At 49.2% G+C, this 19,510-nt stretch overlaps 1 protein-coding gene across 3 annotated transcripts; it reads right to left on the bottom strand.

The window, feature by feature from the left end:
• Positions 1-1,572: 1,572 nt before the first annotated feature.
• Positions 1,573-12,308, bottom strand: TMEM177 (transmembrane protein 177). 3 transcript variants are annotated; one of them, XR_004053171.1, is made up of 3 exons: positions 12,178-12,222; positions 5,780-5,876; positions 1,573-2,588 (listed from the first exon to the last, which is right to left on the bottom strand). XR_004053171.1 is itself a non-coding variant. In XM_010361885.2 (2 exons), exons 1-2 carry the CDS (start codon positions 12,234-12,236, stop codon positions 9,726-9,728), a joined length of 1,017 nt encoding a protein of 338 aa, XP_010360187.2. In that variant the 5' UTR covers positions 12,237-12,308; the 3' UTR covers positions 9,417-9,725. The 3 variants fall into 3 exon arrangements, 2 of the variants coding, with proteins under 2 accessions (XP_010360187.2, XP_010360188.1); XM_010361885.2 differs by lacking the exons at positions 1,573-2,588; positions 5,780-5,876 and adding an exon at positions 9,417-10,683 and having other exon boundaries at positions 12,178-12,308; XM_010361886.2 differs by lacking the exons at positions 1,573-2,588; positions 5,780-5,876 and adding an exon at positions 9,417-10,683 and having other exon boundaries at positions 11,779-12,239.
• Between the last annotated feature and the right edge of the window lie 7,202 nt (positions 12,309-19,510).

Below are 19,510 nucleotides of genomic sequence, written 5' to 3'. Positions count from 1 at the left end.
AGGCTGGGCCATCTGCAAGGACCAGCACAGGACAATCAGGTGTCAGGACATGGGCACGTGGCTCTGGACCTGGCGATCGGTGGCTGAGGGCAGCCTCCAGCTGCTGCCACAGCAATGTCACCAGGTGATGGGGACCTTTCAGAGGAGCCTAATCCTGAGGGACAAGACTGGGGTCTACAGGCCTTGCCACAGCAGCCTCTCCCATGTGGCCCCCAGAGAAGTGTGTGTTGAGCTGACCTTGACAGGGCAGGACCTCTGGGGCCTGCCCACATGCCACGCTCCCTTCCCTTCTCTCACACGGGCCAAGTATCCAGCAAACGCTTCCTGAACAGTGACACGGTCCAGTACTGGGAAGAAGGGTGTGGCTCACTGCTGCCCTTAGAGAGGTCCCAGCTGGCAGGGGTGTCAGCAACATCAATAAAACCATGGCTGGGGGTTTGAGAATGTTGTGTGGGGCAGTGCTGCCAACCCTGACTCACCTCACAGCCACCTGAGACATCTCCAAAAGTGTCACACTGGGCCAGCTCTAATTTAGTCACTGCTTGACAACTGCACCTTGGGCAATGACTGGTGAATGGAAACTATGCTCCACTTCCTCAGGCTTTAACTCTGTGCCAGGCACTGTCCAAGGTGCTTTACAAATATTCACTCAAACCAACCCCAGGGGCTGGGCACTGTCATTATTCCCATTTACATATGAGGGAAGCTGGGGCATGGAGAAGCTCGGGAACGTGCCCAGAGCAGTGAGTTGCAGAGCCAGGATCTTAGCCCAGGTGGTCTGGCTCTGAGGCCAGAAGCTGCCTGGAGAGGCACCCACAGATTTGCCCCCCGGCAAGGGTACCTTAGTGGACTCCAGGCTTCCAGGACTGATTCCAGATCCTTCCTGCCTCAGCAAATCAACAAAGACACGCATGCTTCAGGCCTGCAGGGCTGCTCACAGCTGTGGAACCAGAAGGGCTTTCCCAATCTGCTGTACTTAACTCTGAAGTGGACCAGCTCAGGGACCCGGGAAAGTGAGGGTGTTCCTACTGCGAGGGAAAAGGGCTAGGACTTTGGTCTTTCACATGTGGTTGAAATTAGGGAAAAATTCAACACTGAAGTTGATTTCAGGTCTTGGAAAACGGAGCCACTCAGCTGAAAGTGTCTACCTGATGGGGCTAGGTAAAAGCAAGCATAATTCCAGCCAGGCTGTGAGCTGTCCATGCTTAACTAGCCAGCCAGTGTCAAGGTGTTAGACTCTGGCAGGTCTCATTTGATGACAATGAAGTCTATAAACACGCAGGGTGTGATGACAGAGCAATGACATTGCTGTCTGTGTGGCACGTGGACACTGGCTCCCTCCCTCTCTCCACGTGGGCTCTGCTCCTTAGTTTGCTCCTCAGACCCAGGCCCCAGCTTAGGACCTGCAGCCTTCGTAATGCCTTCAGGGTTTGGCATGAGCACCCTGTCTTCACAGTCTGCTAGGGAGAGGGTAGGAGAGGTATACGGTAGGGGTGGGTTGTATTAGTTCATTCTCACATTGTTATAAAGAACTACCTGAGACTGGGTAGTTTATAAAGAAAAGAGGTTTAATTGGCTCATGGTTCCACAGGCTGTACAGGAAGCATGACGGGTTCTGGGGAGGCCTCAGGAAACTTACAAACACGGTGGAAGGCGGAAGGCGGAAGGCACGTCCTCCATGACTGGAGCAGGAAGGAGAGAGCGAAGGGGAAGGTGCCACATACTTTTAAATAACCAGATTTCATGAGAACTCATGAGACGACACCAGGGGGACGGTGCTAAACCATTAGAAACCACCTCCATGAGCCAATCACCTCCCATCAGGCCCCACGTCCAACACTGGGGATTACAATTCAACATGAGATTTGGGTGGGGACACAGATTCAAACCATGTCATGGGTAATAACAAGAGTCTGGGTCCATTGCTATGACTTACCCTTGACCTCTAGTGGGGAACAAGTCCCTTTGGGGAGCAAGGGCTCCAGGGGGCTGAGACTGGAAGAAATCCAGAGCTAGGGTGGCTCTGAGTCCAGGTGGCTCTGGACTTCTTACAAGCCAGTCCTCATCACTCCAATCCCGTTGTTATAACAGTAATAATAATTCCTTAGAGAATAAAAATTCTTATTTTTTAAAAATTTTTTTGAGATAGAGTCTCACTCTGTCGCCCAGGCTGGAATGCAGTGGTGAGATCTCAGCTCACTGCAAGCTCCGCCTCCCAGGTTCACGCCATTCTCCTGCCTCAGCCTCCCGAGTAGCTGGGACTACAGGCGCCCACCAGCATGTGTTAGTGGAGGTCCTCTGAGAACCAGACACAAAGACAGGATTGCATGAGTAAGAGCCATATTGGGGGAACTGCCTGTGAAGGAAAAAGAAGGAGGCGATAGAAGGCAGGGAGATCCTTCAGACCAAAGCACAGGTCTGACACCTGTGGAGGAGTGGGGAGGACAGGCCTCAGACTTCACAGCAGTTCTGAGAAAGGCTTGCCCAGGCCACTGGGGAGTTCTTGAGCCACAGTCACCCACTGGAGGAGTCCCACGATCCACCTGCAGCAGGACTGTCCCCACGCTCCATCACTGGTGGAAAGTAGCCTGTGGAGGCAAAGAACGGGTGGATGGAGAGAAACAGCAGCTGGGGCTGTCAGTCAAGTCCGCTCCGCAGCAGGTCTGAGTGGCACATTTTCATAGCCACCACGGTAACCGACAGACAGAAGGCTGGCTATGCCCCAAGAATGCAGGGCCAGAAGCAGGGACGCCAGAATCTGTCACCTCGTTGCAGGGAGAGGGTGCAGGTCCAGGGTACCTCTGAGTAGGCCTTCATGCTTACACACACAGTCACACACTGCATAATGATATTCAGTGAGTGAGGAAGCACGTATATGACAGTGTCCCATGAGATTAATACTACCATATTTTTACTTTTCTATGTTTTGATACATAAATCCTTACCATTACGTTACAACTGCCCACAGTATTCAGCACAACAACGTGCTTTACAGGTTTGGAGTCTAGCACCAATAGGCAACACCATCTAGCCTAGGTGTGTAGGAGGCTGTGCCATCTAGGTTTGTGTAAGTACACTATGATGTTCACACAAAGATGAAATTGCCTTCCAAGGCATTTCTCAGAATCATTTCCCTGTCGTTAAGTGATGCGTGACCGTAAATATATATAGTGCTAAGTCTTTATTACTTGAATTAATAAAGTCACTCAAAATTCCCCTATAACACAACTACTTTAAATGTTGTGAATTTCCTCCTACGTCTTACCATGCTTACATTATTGTAATCACCATGCAGACTGTACCTCATTTTAAAAAAAAGACTTGATATTTATAACTAATATTTCCCCATGCTTCTACTATAGTCTTCATAATTATACTTTTTGATGGCTGAACAATGTTCAACAAGTGGATACTTCCAAAGTCACTGCTATTTAACATTTCCATTATTGTTATTTTGTTGTAATTTATACCTAGTGCTTTTATGTACCTCTTTGGGCATGCAGTATTCAGTTTCTATGGGGTTACAGCCCTAGGAAATACACAGATGTGAAATTACTGGGTCAAAAGATAAACTTTTATGATTGTATCAAGTTTTGCCAAATTGCTTTCCAAAAACATTATGCCAATTAATAAAGAATATGAGTTATCTATTTCTGCATACCAAGTTACCACACCAAATGGCGTACTGCAATATGGATGTATTGTCTTACTGTTTCTATGGGTCAGGAATCTAGGCACAAGTTAGCTGCTTCTCTGCTTTAGGTGCTCTTAAGGCTGCAATGAAGGTGCTGGCTGAGGCTGGGGTGCTATGATTTGGCTTTGTGTCCCCACCCAAATCTCATCTTGAATTGTAATCCCATAATCCCTATGTATCACAGGAGGGACCCGGTAGGAGGTAACTGAATCATGGGGATGGTTTCCCCATGCTATTCTCAGGATAGTGAGTGGGTTCTCAAGAGATCTGATGATCTTACATCTCCGTTTTTCCCTGCTGACACTCATTCTCTCTCCTGTCGCCAGGTGAAAAGGTGCTTTCTGCCATGATTGTAAGTTTCCTGAGGCCTCCCTAGCCATGTGGAACTGTGAGTTAATTAAACCTCTTTTCTTTATAAATCACACTGTCTTGGGTATTTCTTCATAGCAGCATGAGAATGAATTAATACACGGGGTCTCATCTGAAAGCTTGAGTAGGGAAGGATTCTGTTCTGGGCTCACATGGTTCTTGGTAGGATTCAGTGCCGTGTGAGGGCCCCAGCTGTGAGCTGGCTGTTTGCTCAGAGGCTGCCTTTAGTTCCTTGCCATGTGGGTCTCTCTAACATGGCAACTTGCTTCAAGACAAAACATGTGAAGCCAAGAAGACAAGGGTCTGTTAGCAAGACAGAAGTCAAAATCTTTTGTAATCTAGCCACTGAGGTGATATTCCCTCAACGTTACTGTATTCCATTGTTTAGAACCAAGAGGATCAAGGGGAGTGGATTATGACCAGGGCCAAGAATATTAGGACCAGGGATCACTAGGGTCATCTTAGAAGACGCCTAACACAAATGTCACCAAGGGCATATGCTTGTATCAATTTTACCACAACCTTACTAACACTGAATGCTTTAGTATTTTAAAATTACTAGTATGGGCCAGGTGAAGTGACTCACGCCTGTAATCCCAGCACTTTGAGAGGCTGAGGCAGGTGGATCTCTTGAGAACAGAAGTTCAAGACCAGCCTGGGCAACACAGTAAAACCTCATCTCTACAACAACAACAACAAAAAAAAAAAAAAAAAAAAAAAAATTAGCCGGGCATGGTGGTGTACACCTGTATGTAGTCCAAGTACTAGGGGGGCTGAGGTGGGAGGGTTGATTGAGCCCAGGAGGCCAAGGCTGAGTAAGACTCTTCTCAAAAGAAAAAGAAAAGAAAGAAGAGAGAGAAAGAAGGAAAGAGAGAGAAAGAAAAAGAAAAACACTCCCCGTAGAGTAGGTGTAAAGGACCACCTTCCATGCTAATGCCTTCTTCTCCAGCCTGGTGTTTCCCCCTAAGGCCATATGGCTCCTCTGCTTTCAGTCGCTGCCAAGTAACTTCCAAAAGATGTCAACTGATAGCAACTTGAAAAATTGCCCTAACTGAACTGGGGCTTTGGAAAGCTTTAAAATAAAGTGGTATTAGGCAGCAGCGAGTTCTCTGGAAATTGCTGTTATTTGGGCAGCAACTCCAGGACCTGAACACCTTATGCCATTTAGAAGCACTAACATTTAGAACATCAATCTTCTTTTGAAGCCTACTATATCACCTCACCAGGCTCCACATTTTGGAAACTTTCTTTCACTTTCATCATCAAAACAATTCTGAAAGATACAGAGGAATGTGCCCATTTTACAGACAGGAAACTTAGGACCAGAAGTCACTTGTTCCAGATCACCCTGTTAAAGTGGTAGGCCAGGATTGGAACCCATAGCTGGCTGCCCACTCCGCTCTCTCCCTGCCTCTTGAGATCCCCTTTCCTCAGCTGGTGCCTCTTAGAGCTCCATGACACTCTGCCCTTCCGTTCTGTTCCCCCTGCTGCACTAAACATGGTAGGCTGGTTGCCCCTTTCTCTTCAGTTAGCTGGAGAGGTATCCTCAGAAGTTCTGCTCAGTGACTATTTTTTCCTAATAAAAATAGTGAGCCTGGAAAAGTTACTTCGAACCCAGTATGAGGAAAAAGGCTATGGAGTCCACAGTATAAGTTTGCACCATGAAACTTTCAGGCTAAATAGGACAGTATAAATTTAGTGTTTTAAGAATGATACCTGGAACCAGACTGCCAGCTTCAAATCCTTGTTCTGCCACTTACAAAGTTTTATGATTTAGGGCAAATTTCTTCACCTTTCTGTGATGTTCCCTTTCCTGTAAAATTGAAATGACAATATTACCAACCACATGTCCCAATTGGGAATAAATGAGAAAATGCCTCTAAGAACCTAGCACGGTGTCTGGAGGATAATAAAGGCCCCATTATGTTACTATAGGGACATGGTGGGCAGGAGACAAGCAGGACGACTCGCCGGGTGAGGACCCACACATTGATCTGGAACTCAGCCTGTGATCTACCCACACATGGGGATCAGGTTTGTGTGTGTGCCCAGCTGCAGGCAAGGCTGAGTGGAGCCCTGCATTGTGGACACTGGTGGGGGACTGAGGCAGCAGGGCTAGGAGGGTCAGCGAAGGGCAGAGCCAGCATCAGCACCATGACTCTGAGACTCCCCTCCCTGTATTCTGTGTCCAGACGTGCATGTGCATGTGCGTGTGTGTGTGCCTGCACGTGGTGGGGGAGGCTGAGGAGGGGGAGTCTTTGTGTGTTGATGTAGTTTTCTGTAAGTCGGCCAAGACCTGGGTCTGTTTAGGATTGCTCTGGGATGTCGGGCATCTTTGCAAGTTCATACCCAGAGAACCATGAACCTGGGATGGGGAGAAGTGAGGCCTAAGCCAGGAGAACAATGCTCACAAGCGATCTAGGACAGAGTGCTAATGATTCTGGCACACAGCAGGCACGGGAGAAGGAGAAGTGCAGGGTGACAGTTACAAGGCAGCTGCCTACCACTCGACTTGGCGACAAAGCCCTAGAGCATGTTTCTTAACCTTTCTGAGATCAACCTCTGACCTGTGTGTAGGGACGCAATATTATAAAAAAGTCCTCCTAAAGCCAGGGTCCCTGGTGCCCTAGGTAGTAATCGGTGCCCTATAGGAAGTGACCCAGAAGTGTCCTGGTTTCCCCACTGATGTTAGCAATCATGAATGACTAGGGCCAGGCCCTGTCCTTGGCACGTCTCAAGGTGGGAAGACAGGACAGGGTCAGATAGGATTCAGAATGGCCGTATAAAGGGAACGGAGCCAGCCTTGCTGCAATTGCTCAGAGGCTTTTAGGAAGCTGGGGCTGTGTCTGTTATAGCTTAGGGCCCTATTCATGTATGAAAAAATATTGTTTCTAGTTACTGAAACTGCAAAAAATAAATATTATGGAGAGCCTCAGTTCAGAGCTGTAAACAAGATACACAATCCTGCCATTGCAGATTTTACATTTCAGTGGAGGAGATGCTAAGCCGCTAGCTCCATGGTAACTTGTTAGCAGTAGGGCGAGGAAGAGGTATTGGGGGTATGACAGTGCACAAGCAGGCATCTGACGTGAGACAGGCAGGCTTCCCTGGGAGAAGCAACGTGTCAGTGAACAGGTCCCCCTGGGCATTCCAGCAGGAGGAACACTAAATAACTGAGCACCGGGCAGGCTGGGAGACAGCAGCCCAGACCAAGGACACAGCAAACATGAAGGCTGTGTGGGGAGGAGGGGAGAGGAGTTCAGGAACCAAACTGCAGTGAGGCAAGGATCCAGAGCAAGGGGAAGTGGGACATGGGATGGGCAGGAGATGTGGTTTCTGCCAGAAAGCATGGGGATGTTCCTAAAGGGCTTTAGGCAGGAGAGTCACCCAGTCAAACCTGCACTTCAGGAGCTGGGAGAACTGGGACAAGAGTCAGGAGGCCCAGTGGAGATGAAGAAAAGAGGACGGAGCCGAGAGCCACTGGGAGGGAAAGCACCAAGGCTGGTGCTGGGTGAGTCATGCAGTGGGAGGCTGGGAGGGGGAAGAAGGGGCACGGAGCTCAGCCAACCTGCCAGGGGTGCTCTCAGTGGGAGGGCCTGAGGTGGCCTGAGCCAGGCTGCGGAGGATTAGAGGATGCACAGAGTGCAGCAAGGCGGAGCAATGCGCGCACACACATACACGCACAGGCACATACACACACACGCACACGGCTAGAGGATGTGTGCACCAAGGTTGGAGGGTGGCATGTAAGCGTTGTGTGAGGACTGGGAACAGCCCCCGAGGTCTGTGACTTGGAGCAGAGGGAGCTGAGCAAGCAGCCGTGTCTCCCTACCGTGGGGCTGCCTTCGCTGACAGCTCAGGCAGATCAGCAGGAATGCCTGAAGCCATCGTGGCTCTTGCAGTACTGAGAGCAGACGGGCTGGGGGTGGGAGTAGTGAGAAGGTGGAGGCCCATCAAAGCCAGGTCCCAAACCATACTGCTCAGGAATGAGGTGGCCTCACATGGCCTTGTGGCCCTTTAAGTACAGCAGCAGCAGGTGGGTGACATCCCAAGGGACCCTGTGAAATGGTGTGTCCCTGAGTGAAGACTGGTTCAGCCAGCCACCGCCTCATCCATCCACCTATGTACTCCAAGCCCATGCCCAATGCCGCCCTAGGTACCAGGGCCTGGGGAATGAGTAAGGATGTGCTGCCCTCAGGAACTCAGCCTGTTCAGGTCCAGTGTGGGGACCCAGGAGCTGACACAGCACACTGAGCTCCAGCCCACAGTGAGGGCCCCAGCAGGGAGGTGTGCCATTCCCACTGCATTCTGCAGCCCCCGACTCACTCTCCTCTTGAGGTCTCCTGCCAGGAACTGCCACCGCTGTGTTCAAATACTTTCCCATGGAAAACATAATCTCCAACTAAAAGATGTCATAAAGCCAGATTGGGTCTGGCTCCCTGATCACAACTCTCCTCACCTTGCCCTGCTCTGGTCCCCTGTCCAAGGATCTAACCCAGGGGGCTGGCTCCATCTACCACCGGAGGGCTCAAGGGAAATAAGCAGGGTGGGGCTGCAGTCTCCCCTGGGTCCCAAGTGGGACCAGGCCTGACCCACTGCCCACCTCCACCCCTCTGCTTTCCTCGCTGACCCCTATGAGCCAAGCTCATCCCCACCTTGCTGCCTCTCCTCTCCAAGCCCTGGCCACGCAGTGCCTGGGGAGGCTGATAGCTCTGGATCGCACCAGTGGGTTCCCTCCCCGCAGGGCCTCAGTTTTACAATGGTTTGTTCCTTCCTCCACCTTTGAGTGAAGCTCTTGCCAAGTCTCCCATGCCACAGGTCTCGGAGTTCCGGAACACCTCCCCTCCCCTCAGGTCCAGGGCTCTCCTGGCGCCCTGCATCCCTTGCTGGTCTCCCTCTCCCTGAGTGTGCCATCCGCATCCACGGGACCTTGACTGACAACACTCTTAAGGCACCCTCGACTTAAAACAGTCTCTCGGGCCCACACTAACTTCTCCTCTTGGCCTCTCTAGTCTTTTAACCTCTACCAGAGTGGAGGAAAATTGGGATTTGACCACCACTTAAATTGAGGGGTGGTTCTTTACTGTAGGAAAGTGTTCACATAACTGCAAGTACCCCTGGTGGTGAGGTGTGGCCTGACTCCCACAACCGGGTGGCATTTAAGACCAAGAAGGAGGCTGGGTGAGGAGGTTCATGCCTGTAAATCTAGCACTTTGAGAGCCTGAGGAGGGTGGATCACTTGAGCCCAGGTGTTTGAGGCTGCAGTGCAGTGAGCTATGATTATCACTGCAGTCCACCCTGGGCAAAAGAGTGAGATGCTCTCTCTCAAAAAAAAAAAAAAAAAGAGACCAAGAAGGAGGGATGTCTGTTTATTTACAGCGCACCCTTTGCGCCAGGCCCTTATGTTCATGACCTTACCCAACTCCACAATCTTGCAAGGTAGTTTACATCATCTCCACTTTACAGTTCAAGAAACGAAGGCTCAGATTCATAGTCCCTGAGTTCATTAAGTAGTGATTACAGTAGAATCTAAGCTATTTAATTCCAAAGACTGTGATTTTTCTGGCCTTGAGCTATAGATCCAAAGGCTCCAACAGGGCCCTCCAGACTCAATGGCAGGGTGGTGTCTGCACAAGCTGGAAGTGTCCTTGTGATGAGCCCATCAGGAGCGGCCCGGGTTGAGCATCACCCTCCACATCTGCAGCAGAGAGTCCCGGCGGGTGGTGTAGGGTAAATGTTTGATGCGAAACCAGTGTCTGGGGATGACGTTCCCGCTGGGTGTATACAGCTTCTCCCCCTCCTTGCCCAAGAGACTGCGCAGGGCCACATTGCCCGACAGAAGCTTCTCATAGAACTCCACTCCACCGCAGGCATAGGCTGCAGAGAGGGAGGCCGTGCGGCGGTCCAGCCAGGACTCCAGGGCATGAGTGAGAGAATCCTTGGAGAAGGCGTAGACCACAAAGCCTGCCACTGCGGCCACCAAGTTGAAGGCAGCCCGTAAATTCATGGGGCCTCCATAGAGCCCCAGGGTGTACTTGGCACCCACGCCCAGTGCCCAGGTCCCTGCCAGGCAAGCTGGGGCCAGCAGGGCCTGCAGGGCAGTGGTACTGCTTTCCAGGTACACCACTTCCCTGGCCAAGGCAAACTTCTGGGCTTCATGGGACAGGGTCAGGGAAGCTCTCAGCCGGGCTCCTGCTGGGCTCCGCCAGTCCACTCTTTGCCCATGTATGACCACGGGATGGTCAGTGCTGATCACTAGGTCCCCCAAGAAACTGGCAGGGATGCCCACCACAGCCCCAGCAGGGAGTCTTGGGAAGCCTGCACTCACAGGCTGGAAGGTGAAGGTGGTGAAGGGCTTGTGGTAATGGCCTGAAGGAACACCTATGTCCTGTAGCACCTCTTGGAAGAGGCTCTGCAGCTGTGGAGGGAGCGGGGCTGGCTGGCCCTGAGCCCAGTACTGGTAGAGCCATTGGACCACGGGATCCGCGAAGAGGTGGTACGAGATTTGAACTCCAAACAGGCCTGCACAGGAACCCACCAAAAGGCCTGTCCTGTGTCTCTGCACAAATGCTGCGGTCCGCCACAGGGGACCTGCCATGAGTGTGGTCACCGTGGAAAATCTGGGTCAAGAAAAACAGAAGTCAGCCAGTTTCCCTGAGTCAGCCTGCAGACTGAACATCCTCCAGGGGCCATACCACATTTTTAAACCGAAGTAACACAGTATAGTGGTGAAGAGCATGGGCTCTACAGCCAGAGCGCCTGTGTTCAAATCCCAGCCCCATCTCTGTGCATCATTTCCCCGTCTGCCAAACAGGTGTGTTGTAATGGCCCACCTCTAGGGTGGCTGTGATGAGCACATGAATAAACATAAATAAGATATTTAGCGTCTGGCTCACAAGCAGGTTATTGAGTGCTTACTGTATGCTAGACTCAGTGCTGAGCACTCTAACAATTGAAGCTTTACAACCCCATGACCAATCACTGCAGCTACCCCTATTTCAAAGCTGTGAAAACAACTGGCCAAAATCCTAAGCTAGTAAAGTGACAGTGTTATGGGCTGAACTGTGTCTCCTCCTCCCCAATTCATATATTCAAGTCCTAACCCCCAGTACCTCAGACTGCGGCTGTATTTGGAGACAGGGTCTTTAAGGAGGTAATTAAGATAAAATGAGGCCATCAGTATGGATCCTAATCCAATTTGACTGGTGTACTTATAAGAAGAGATTGGGATGCAAACAGGCACAGCGGGAAGACCCTGTGAGGATCCAGGGAAAAGGCTACCACCTACAAGCCAAGAAGGGAGGTCTCAGAAGACACCAACCCTGTTAACACCTTGGTCTTGAACTTCCAGCGTCCACAACTCCCAGAGGATAAATTTCTGCGGGTTGGGCCACCCAGGCTGTGGTACTTTGGCATGGCAGCTCTAGCAGACTAACACCAGCATAGTATTTGAGCACACGCTGTCACGTGTTCACAGCATACTTTTTGTTTTAGAAAACTCGTTATGCTAAATTACAAACATATACCAAAGTAGACAAAATAGTACATCCATCAACTTCAATCCCATCAACTCATGGCCAATCTTGTTTCATTTCTCTTTCCACTCACGCCTCCGTCTAACTGGTTTATTTTGAAACATCCCCGGGCATCTTACCCTTTCATCCTTGAATATGTCAGTAAAAATTCACAATTATTTAACTTTGATTGAAACTTACTGTATTCCATGTCCGTGAAAAGTGCTTAAAGGGCAACGAATGAGTTGCCGCAAACAAAAACGCAGGGTACAGCTTGGCCTATCTTAATCAAGAACTCCTATAAGAATCATTATCATTCGGGCTTTTTTTTTTTTTCCCAATGCGGAAAGTGAGGCTAAGAAAGGAAGGGTCCGGGCCAAAGTCCAACGTCCTTAGGACCACTGCATTGCGGGGTCGGCCTAGGAGACAGTACCAAGCAGCCCGCCCGTGGCTGGGCGAGGAGGGGCTGCAGGAGCCCCGCAGAGGGTCCTCGCTACGCTTCCACCCTGGGCCCCCTAGGCTACTCCGTAGTCTGAACGCGCTACCGGGTCGCATCAGGCCGGAAAAGGGTCCCTCCCGCTTGCTTCCCCGTGGGCTCACCTCCTCTGCTGCCGCCCGGAACGCCTAAATGTGCGCGCGGCAAGGCGGCCGCAAAGCATGCCGGCCCGGGATCTGGGGGCGGGGACTTCGGGAGGCGGAGCTCGCCGGCCGGGGGCCCTGCGGCGGGGACTTCAGGGGGCGGAGCTCGCTCGACGGGTCTGGGGGCGGGGATCAAGAGAGGTTTGGGAGCGGGGCTGGGAGGGGGGCTCAAGGGGACCCCCGTGAGTGGCTCCGGCCGCCGCAGAGGCTCCTCCCCTAACTGTGCACCTTGGGGTGGGTCCGCAAGCCCTTTCTCCTCTGCGTTGAAACGGGTCTTTGATGAATACAAAAATTAGCTGGGCGTGGTGGCTCACGCCTGTAGTTCCTTCCAGCTGCTGGGGAGGCTGAGGCAGGAGAATCGCTTGAACCTGGGAGGCAGGGGTTGCAGTGAGCCGAGAATACGCCACTGCACTCCATTCTGGGCGACAGAGCGAGACTCCGTCACACACACACACACACACACACACACACACACACACACACACACACACGGTGTCTTTGATCATGCCGTTGAACCCCCGAAGGAACGGCAGCCCCGCGTGGGTCACCAGGCGGCCTATGGCAGAGCCCCCATCAGAGCCCATACCCATCTAACTGGCCCGCCCTTGTACTTTCCCGTCTGGAAGCGCTCACCCTCGGCGGGGAGCTCTGAGCTTTATGTTTATTACCATATTCGCTGCCCCCAAGCTCCTCCCGGGTGCTTCACACTGTATAGTCCACAGAGCAGAGTCCCATCTGTCATTTCTCCTTTCCAGCCTCTCTGTGAGGTAGATGAGGGATCAGCTGGTCTGTGCACCAAATCCAGCTCTGCATCTGCTTTTGTAAATAAAGTTTTATTGGAACACAGCCATGCCCAATCCTTTACAGGAGGAAACCAGACTGCCCAGGGTTAAAACCTGGCTCCAACCATTACTAGCTGTGTGATAATGAGTTGGTGTACATGTATCCTGTGCCTCACGGTTTGTGCCGCCTAGCCATTAGCTATTATTATTAAAGTCTGCTCTGAGACCCCCCAACTTTGGCTGCTCAGTTGTTTGTATGTAAATAGTGCAATGTGACCTCAGCCAAAGCCAGAATGTGGGACATTCTACAGGGCAAATGACGTGGTTTATCCAATAAATCAATGGCATTTGTCTCAAACAAACAAATGAACAAACAAAGAAAAGACACCTTGGAGAAATTTGAATATGGATTTGAATATCAGATTATATTAATAAATTATTGCTTATTTCATCAGATGGGATGATGACATGGAGTTTACATAAACCAAAAAATTCTTACTAGAGATGCATACTGAAGTATTTACAGGTGAAATGACACAGTGTCTACTATTTGATTCAAAATATTCCAATGAAACCAAACCCAAACAAAAACAAAAACAAAAACAAAAAAAACCAGGAGCACAGATGAAACAATGTTGACAAAGAGTTAGTTATCATGAAGCTGCATGACAGGTTCAGGGATCTTCATTATACCATGCTCTACTTTTGTGTATGTTTGGACATTTCCATAATAAAAAGTTTAAAAACATTTTTTAAAGTAGGCCAGCTAGTTGGACTCCATCAAAATGAAAAATTTTTGTGCAGGAAAAATACTATCAAGAAAAGTGGAAAGATAATTCACAATAGGAGAACATATTTACAAATCATAGATCTGATAAGGGTATAGTATCCAGAATATATAAAGAACTCTTAGCAACTCAACAACAACAACAAGCCAGTTAATAAATGGGCAAATAACTTGAGTAGACATTTCTCAAAAAATATATACAAATACATGCCAAAAAGCATATAAAAATGTGCTCACTAGTATCAGTTGCTAGGGAAATGCAAATCACCACAATGAGATACTATTCACAACCACTGGATTTCTATAACAAAAAAGAAAACCTAGAAAATAATCAATGTTGGAGAGGATGTGGAGAAACGGAAACCCTTGCTGGTGGGAATGTGAAATGGTGCAGCCACTGTAGAAAACCGTTTAGAAGTTCCTCAAAAAGTTAAACTTAAGCTAAGCTAGGCTCAGTGGCCTGTGCCTGTAGTGCCAGCTACTTAGAAGGCCGAGGTGAATTGTTTGAGGCCAAGAGTTCAAGTCCAGCCTGGGTAACATAGTGAGACCCTATTTTCCAAGAAATAATAATAATAATTTTTTAAAAAGTTAAACTTAGAATTACCATATAAATCAGCTAACCACTCCTAGGAATATACCCAAAATAACTGAAAACAGGCACTCAAACAAATACTTGTACCTAAATGTTCATAGCAATGCTATTCACACTAGTGAAAATGTAGAAACCAAAATGTCCATCAACTGATGAATGGATAAATTATGGCATAGTTCATGCAATGGAATATCAGTCATAAAAAAGAATAAATACTGAGCCATACTACAACGTGGATGACCTTATAAACATTATGCTAAGTGAAAGACACCAGACGCAAAAGGACAAAGATTGTATCATTCCATTTATATAAAATGTCCGGAATAGGCAAATCCACTGAGACAGAGACCAGGCTAGTGGTTGCTAAGGGACGAGGGAGGGGTAATGGGGAGTGACTGCTAACAGGTACAGGGCTTCTTTTTGCAGCGATGAAATGTTTGGGTATTAGATAGTAGTGATGGTTGCATAACATTGTGAATATACTAAAATCCATGAATTTTTAACCTTTAAAATGGTTAACATAGTAAATTTTATGTAATGTGAATTTTATCTCAATTTAAAAAGTGCATATATATGTAGGTTGGCCAATCCTACCGCAGAGCTGATAGAACATTTATCAATTGTTCAACTAAAGCACCTGGGAGAGTTACTTTTCAGGAGTCAGGAGTGAGAACCTGTGGGGTAGGCAGGTGTTTCGCCTGAGGCTGGGCTTCCCAATCAGAGTGTGTGATTGTCTGCATCATGTGCTTGCGGGTACAGCCATCTGCAACAGCTCCTCCCTCATCACCTTCTGGATATCTGAAATGCTCCCACTTACTAGTTCTTCCACTTATTCATTCAGCTCCTACCCTGTGCCAAGTGATGGGGGCAAAACACCAATAAGAAACAGCCACAGCCCTCAGTAGCTCCCTGATCAATAAAGTAGACACATGAACCCCTGGGAGCAAACAGTCCTCCCCTCTTCTCTCTGGTAGGGCCACAAAGGAGGTAACGGCCGCTTCTCCACAAGGTGGTTCCCTGGTATCTGAACTCTAGAAGACTCTTTGGAATTTATGGCTGGTCAAAGTGGCAGGTTGGAGTGCTTTTCCTGTAGAGATTGGTGAGGTGAGAGCTGGTCCACTCCCAGCTCTCAGTGAGATCCTCTCCTGAGTGCCAGAGCGAATGGCATTGAGAAAGAAGCAGCCACAATAAAACGGGCAAGGCCCCAGAGGGAAGCACTTTAGGTGACTTTAGATTTAGGAGGCAGGCTGTCAGAGCTGAGGCTTATATGGTTCCCAAACCTCCTTGCAATCCCCTAGGTGAGGCCAGAGTGTTGCGAACGTCCATCCCCGTCAGCACAGGCTGCCGGGCTGCTGTCTGTCTGCGAGGCTGCCAGCTGGGTGGGAGGCAGCACTTTGCTGCTGCTGTTTGTCAGAATTCAGGAATGACTGTGACAGATCTCTTGTCCCTTCTCTGCTGGGATTCTCCTTTTCAGGAATGTCCTACTCTAGGTCTGGGGCTGGCTGGGGCCTGCTCCTGCTGTAAAGCCCCTGTCTTCCCCCTGCCAGGTGGCCCTGGCTGGGGACAGCACCCAGGAGTGCACTGCGGGGGTTGTGAGCCGGGCCCGCAATTGTGCCCATAAATGGTGCTCCTGGGCTGCCAGCCAGCCAGGCATCTTAGCGGCAGAACCCACACACAGGCCCTGGCTCTGCTAGCTGGAGTCTGACTTCTTGCCCCCTCCTCTCTCAGACTTGTGGGTTTGGCCAAACTTTCAACAAGGGTTTGCTCATTCATTTATTTTATATTTTGTATTTATTCAGCACTTGCAAACATAAGAAAATAAGATATTTTCCATTAGGGATAAAGTCTTATCTTTTTTTTTTGAGGCAGGGTCTCACCCTGTTACCCAGGCTGGAGTGCAGTAGTGCGATCTCGGCTTACTTAAGTTTCCACCTCACCAGTTCAAGCGATTCTCCTGCCTCAGCCTCCCAAGTAGCTGGGATTATAGGTGAGCGTCACCACACCTGGCTAATTTTTGTATTGTTAGTAGAGACAGGTTTCACCATGTTGGCCAGGTTGGTCTCAAACTCCTGACCTTAGGAGACCCACCCGCTTCAGTCTCCCAAAGTGCTGGAATTACAGGTGTGAGCCACTGTGCCTGGCAGGGGTAAAGCCTTATCTTAACAGAGCTAAAAAAAAAAAAAAAAAAAAAAAAAAAAAAAAAAAAGGTAGGGTTAGGGGTTCTTAGCTAAGGTGGTAAGGGAAGGCCTCTCTGAAGAGGGGATGTCTATGCTGAGACCTGAGTGAGGGGAAGCATGAGAGGGCTGTACGTGTGGAAAATGTCCTCAGCAGAGGAAATGGCCAGGTCCAAGGCCCAAGGGCAGGAATGGGATTGTGGGCCCAGGGGGCAGAAAGTCCAGTGTGGCTGGACTAGAGGAAGCCTGAGGGGAAGGTGGGAGGGGACTTTGGGGAGTTGGGCAGGGGCTGGACTGCCACTGTCTTGTAAGCAATTATTCTAATGGTAATGGCAGGTCATTGGTGACCTAGATGAGAGCTGATCTGTGGAGAGGTGAGCAGGAATGTTCAAATGGTTGAAGAGAGAATGGACAGTGAGGAATACGGACAACTCTTCTGGCTGCGAAGAGGCATAAAGATGGACTGATGGCTCAAGGTGCACACGGGGTGCAAGGAGGGCTTCGTTTGTCTTGTTTGTTGCCAGAGAGAGGGACCAGGAAGGTTCTCCATGGGTAGGTGAGAGGCGAGAGGGGATGAGTCCAGGGTAGGGAGGAGGAGGTGGGTCAGGAGCACCTCCTCACTGTAACGGGAGGGAAGCTATGGTCAATGGGCTCAGGCTGGTGAAGTCGTGCTGGGAAGAGAGGTTGTCCTTATTGGATGCTGCCTCTTTTTCCCAGTGATCTATGGAGTGAGGTCATCAGCTGAAAGTGTAGTGGGGATGGAGTCGGGAGGGAGTGCTGAAGGTTGAAGAGATGTAAATTTCTAGGTGAGGAGAAAGAAAGACCTTTCTACCAGGAAAATGAAATGATTGTTGTGCACTGTTGAGTGCCCATTTGAGATCTGGGACAAAACCACAACGTGAGACAAGTTAGCATGGTTGTGTGATTCTTTCCAACAATGTTGGAGTGCTCAGGTACAGGAATAAGTAGATGGATAGTTGGGTTTAATTAGAGCTGGGTTTGCCAGTCAAGGACACAGTGGAGAGAAAGGGGCAAAGTTGGTGAGGATGTTTGCAAAAAAGTGATGACATAGTGATTGACCATGAACTCAGCCAGCCAGGAGGAAAGTGAGGGCCTCTGGGGTGTCTATTTTACTTAACACCTAAATGTTACACACCATGTGCCCTGTGCTGCTTCTAAGCACTTTGTTCCTAGACACTTTGCAGAAGGAAGAGATAGCGAGATCACTGACCTGGTGGAACATAAGGAATGTTCTAATGGAGTCACCATAGTAAGCCAGGTAGAAGTATAAGGAGGTGAGTACAGGGTGGGTGTGAGTCTTGAAATGGACCTTTCAGAGGTGGTATCGATATTGGTGATAACAAGGTCAAGGGCATGTCTGTAGGAGCTGAGGTGGGATGGAAGAGAAGATGGAAGAGTTGAGGGGGTATCTGAATCATTTTTATTTTCTATATTTTATGAAGCTTTGACATCTGGGAGGCCTTGCTAATCCTGGAAAGACTAGTTAGTTCCTAGTGATGGCAAATGACTCTCCCATGAGCACGCCTTTCATATGCAAACCAACCAATCCACAGCCGTACCCCAACCACCTCTTTTATTTACTTTTCACACTCCAAGTCAGTATTTCTCCTGGCTCTAAATATCCCCAGGATTAGGTACTGGACAACTGGAGAATATCCCTATACTCCAGAGCCCGCTGAAAGTATCTTAACTATCCAATCCTACACTTGCTTCAGTGTGACTACCCTGCCTTGCCTGTTCCTTCCAAAAACCACAATGAAGCCTCTGGGCCATGCCTTCCCCCAGCTCCTTCTGCTTCCCTCCTTCTGACCTGGTGTTTCCCCATGTGGCTCTGTGTGGCACGGCATGCCTCCCTCCTCTCAGGAACTGCGGGTAATAAACTATTCTTTCGCCTGATTACCCTGGCCAGAACTTCCAACACTATGTTGAATAGGAGTGGTGAGAGAGGGCATCCCTGTCCTGTGCCAGTTTTCAAGGGGAATGCTTCCAGTTTTTGCCCATTCAATATGATATTGGCTGTGGGTTTGTCATATATAGCTCTTATTATTTTGAGATATGTTCTATCAATACCAAATTTATTGAGAGTTTTTAGCATGAAGCGCTGTTGAATTTGGTCAAGGGCCTTTTCTGCATCTATTGAGATAATCATGTGGTTTTTGTCTTTGGTTCATTTATATACTGGATTACGTTTATTGATTTGCGTAAGTTGAACCAGCCTTGCATCCCAGGGATGAAGCCCACTTGATCATGGTGGATAAGCTTTTTGATGTGCTGCTGGATTCGGTTTGCCAGTATTTTGGCATTGGCCACTGGGGAAAGGGGGAGTGGTAAAGAATCAGGGATCACATCACAGCACTGAAACAATTCAAGAATGAGAGGAAGCGACCAGGGAGCTGGTAGATAGTAGCAAGGATGGGGGGTACTGGAATGGTCTGGTGGCTTGCGTTTCAAAGGAGCAGGGATATGTATAGGAGAAAACGGCTGTGGGGAGAAAAGGGGATACCCATTCTGCCCTGATCTCAGGGGAACATGGGGAAGAAAGTGACTTCACTGGAGAGGGCTATGGTGTCCTCAGCAAAGACAGCCAAGCTTTGGAGACAGCAAGCGAACGAGGGGAGCTGGGGCGGGGGTTTACACACGATGGACCAAGCCTTCCAAAGTCACAGTGAAGCGACCCTGGGAGGCCCGCAAGGGTGAGTGACTGGGGCTAGATTAGGGGATAAACAGGAAATGAATACACGGATAAGCCCCCAGGAAATCATGGTTGACAGGGCATAAGATGAGTTTAAAAAATTTCTCAGGGGGCTTTTGGACATAAAAGGAATACTTAAGAGTTACTAACATTTTCACTACTGTATTAAAGCAGTAAGTTTGAATACCCTATGTCTCTTAAACCTAAAATGTCAATTTACAAATATTGTCATCTTATTCATAAGCC

The sequence above is a fragment of the Rhinopithecus roxellana genome, chromosome 14 (assembly GCF_007565055.1).
Source record: "Rhinopithecus roxellana isolate Shanxi Qingling chromosome 14, ASM756505v1, whole genome shotgun sequence".
NCBI lineage: Eukaryota > Metazoa > Chordata > Mammalia > Primates > Cercopithecidae > Rhinopithecus > Rhinopithecus roxellana.
The sequence above is the reverse complement of the archived record's forward strand: the minus strand, read 5'-3'. Positions and strand labels throughout refer to the sequence as shown.

What these genes read in the sequence shown, in the direction of transcription:
- TMEM177 (XM_010361885.2), bottom strand. Translation starts at nt 12,236, where the DNA reads ATGCTTTGCGGCCGCCTTGCCGCGCGCACATTTAGGCGTTCCGGGCGG. An exon ending in TCCGGGCGGCAGCAGAGGAG is followed by an intron (nt 10,684 to 12,177) that starts GTGAGCCCACGG and finishes TTCTTGACCCAG; the next exon opens with ATTTTCCACGGTGACCACAC.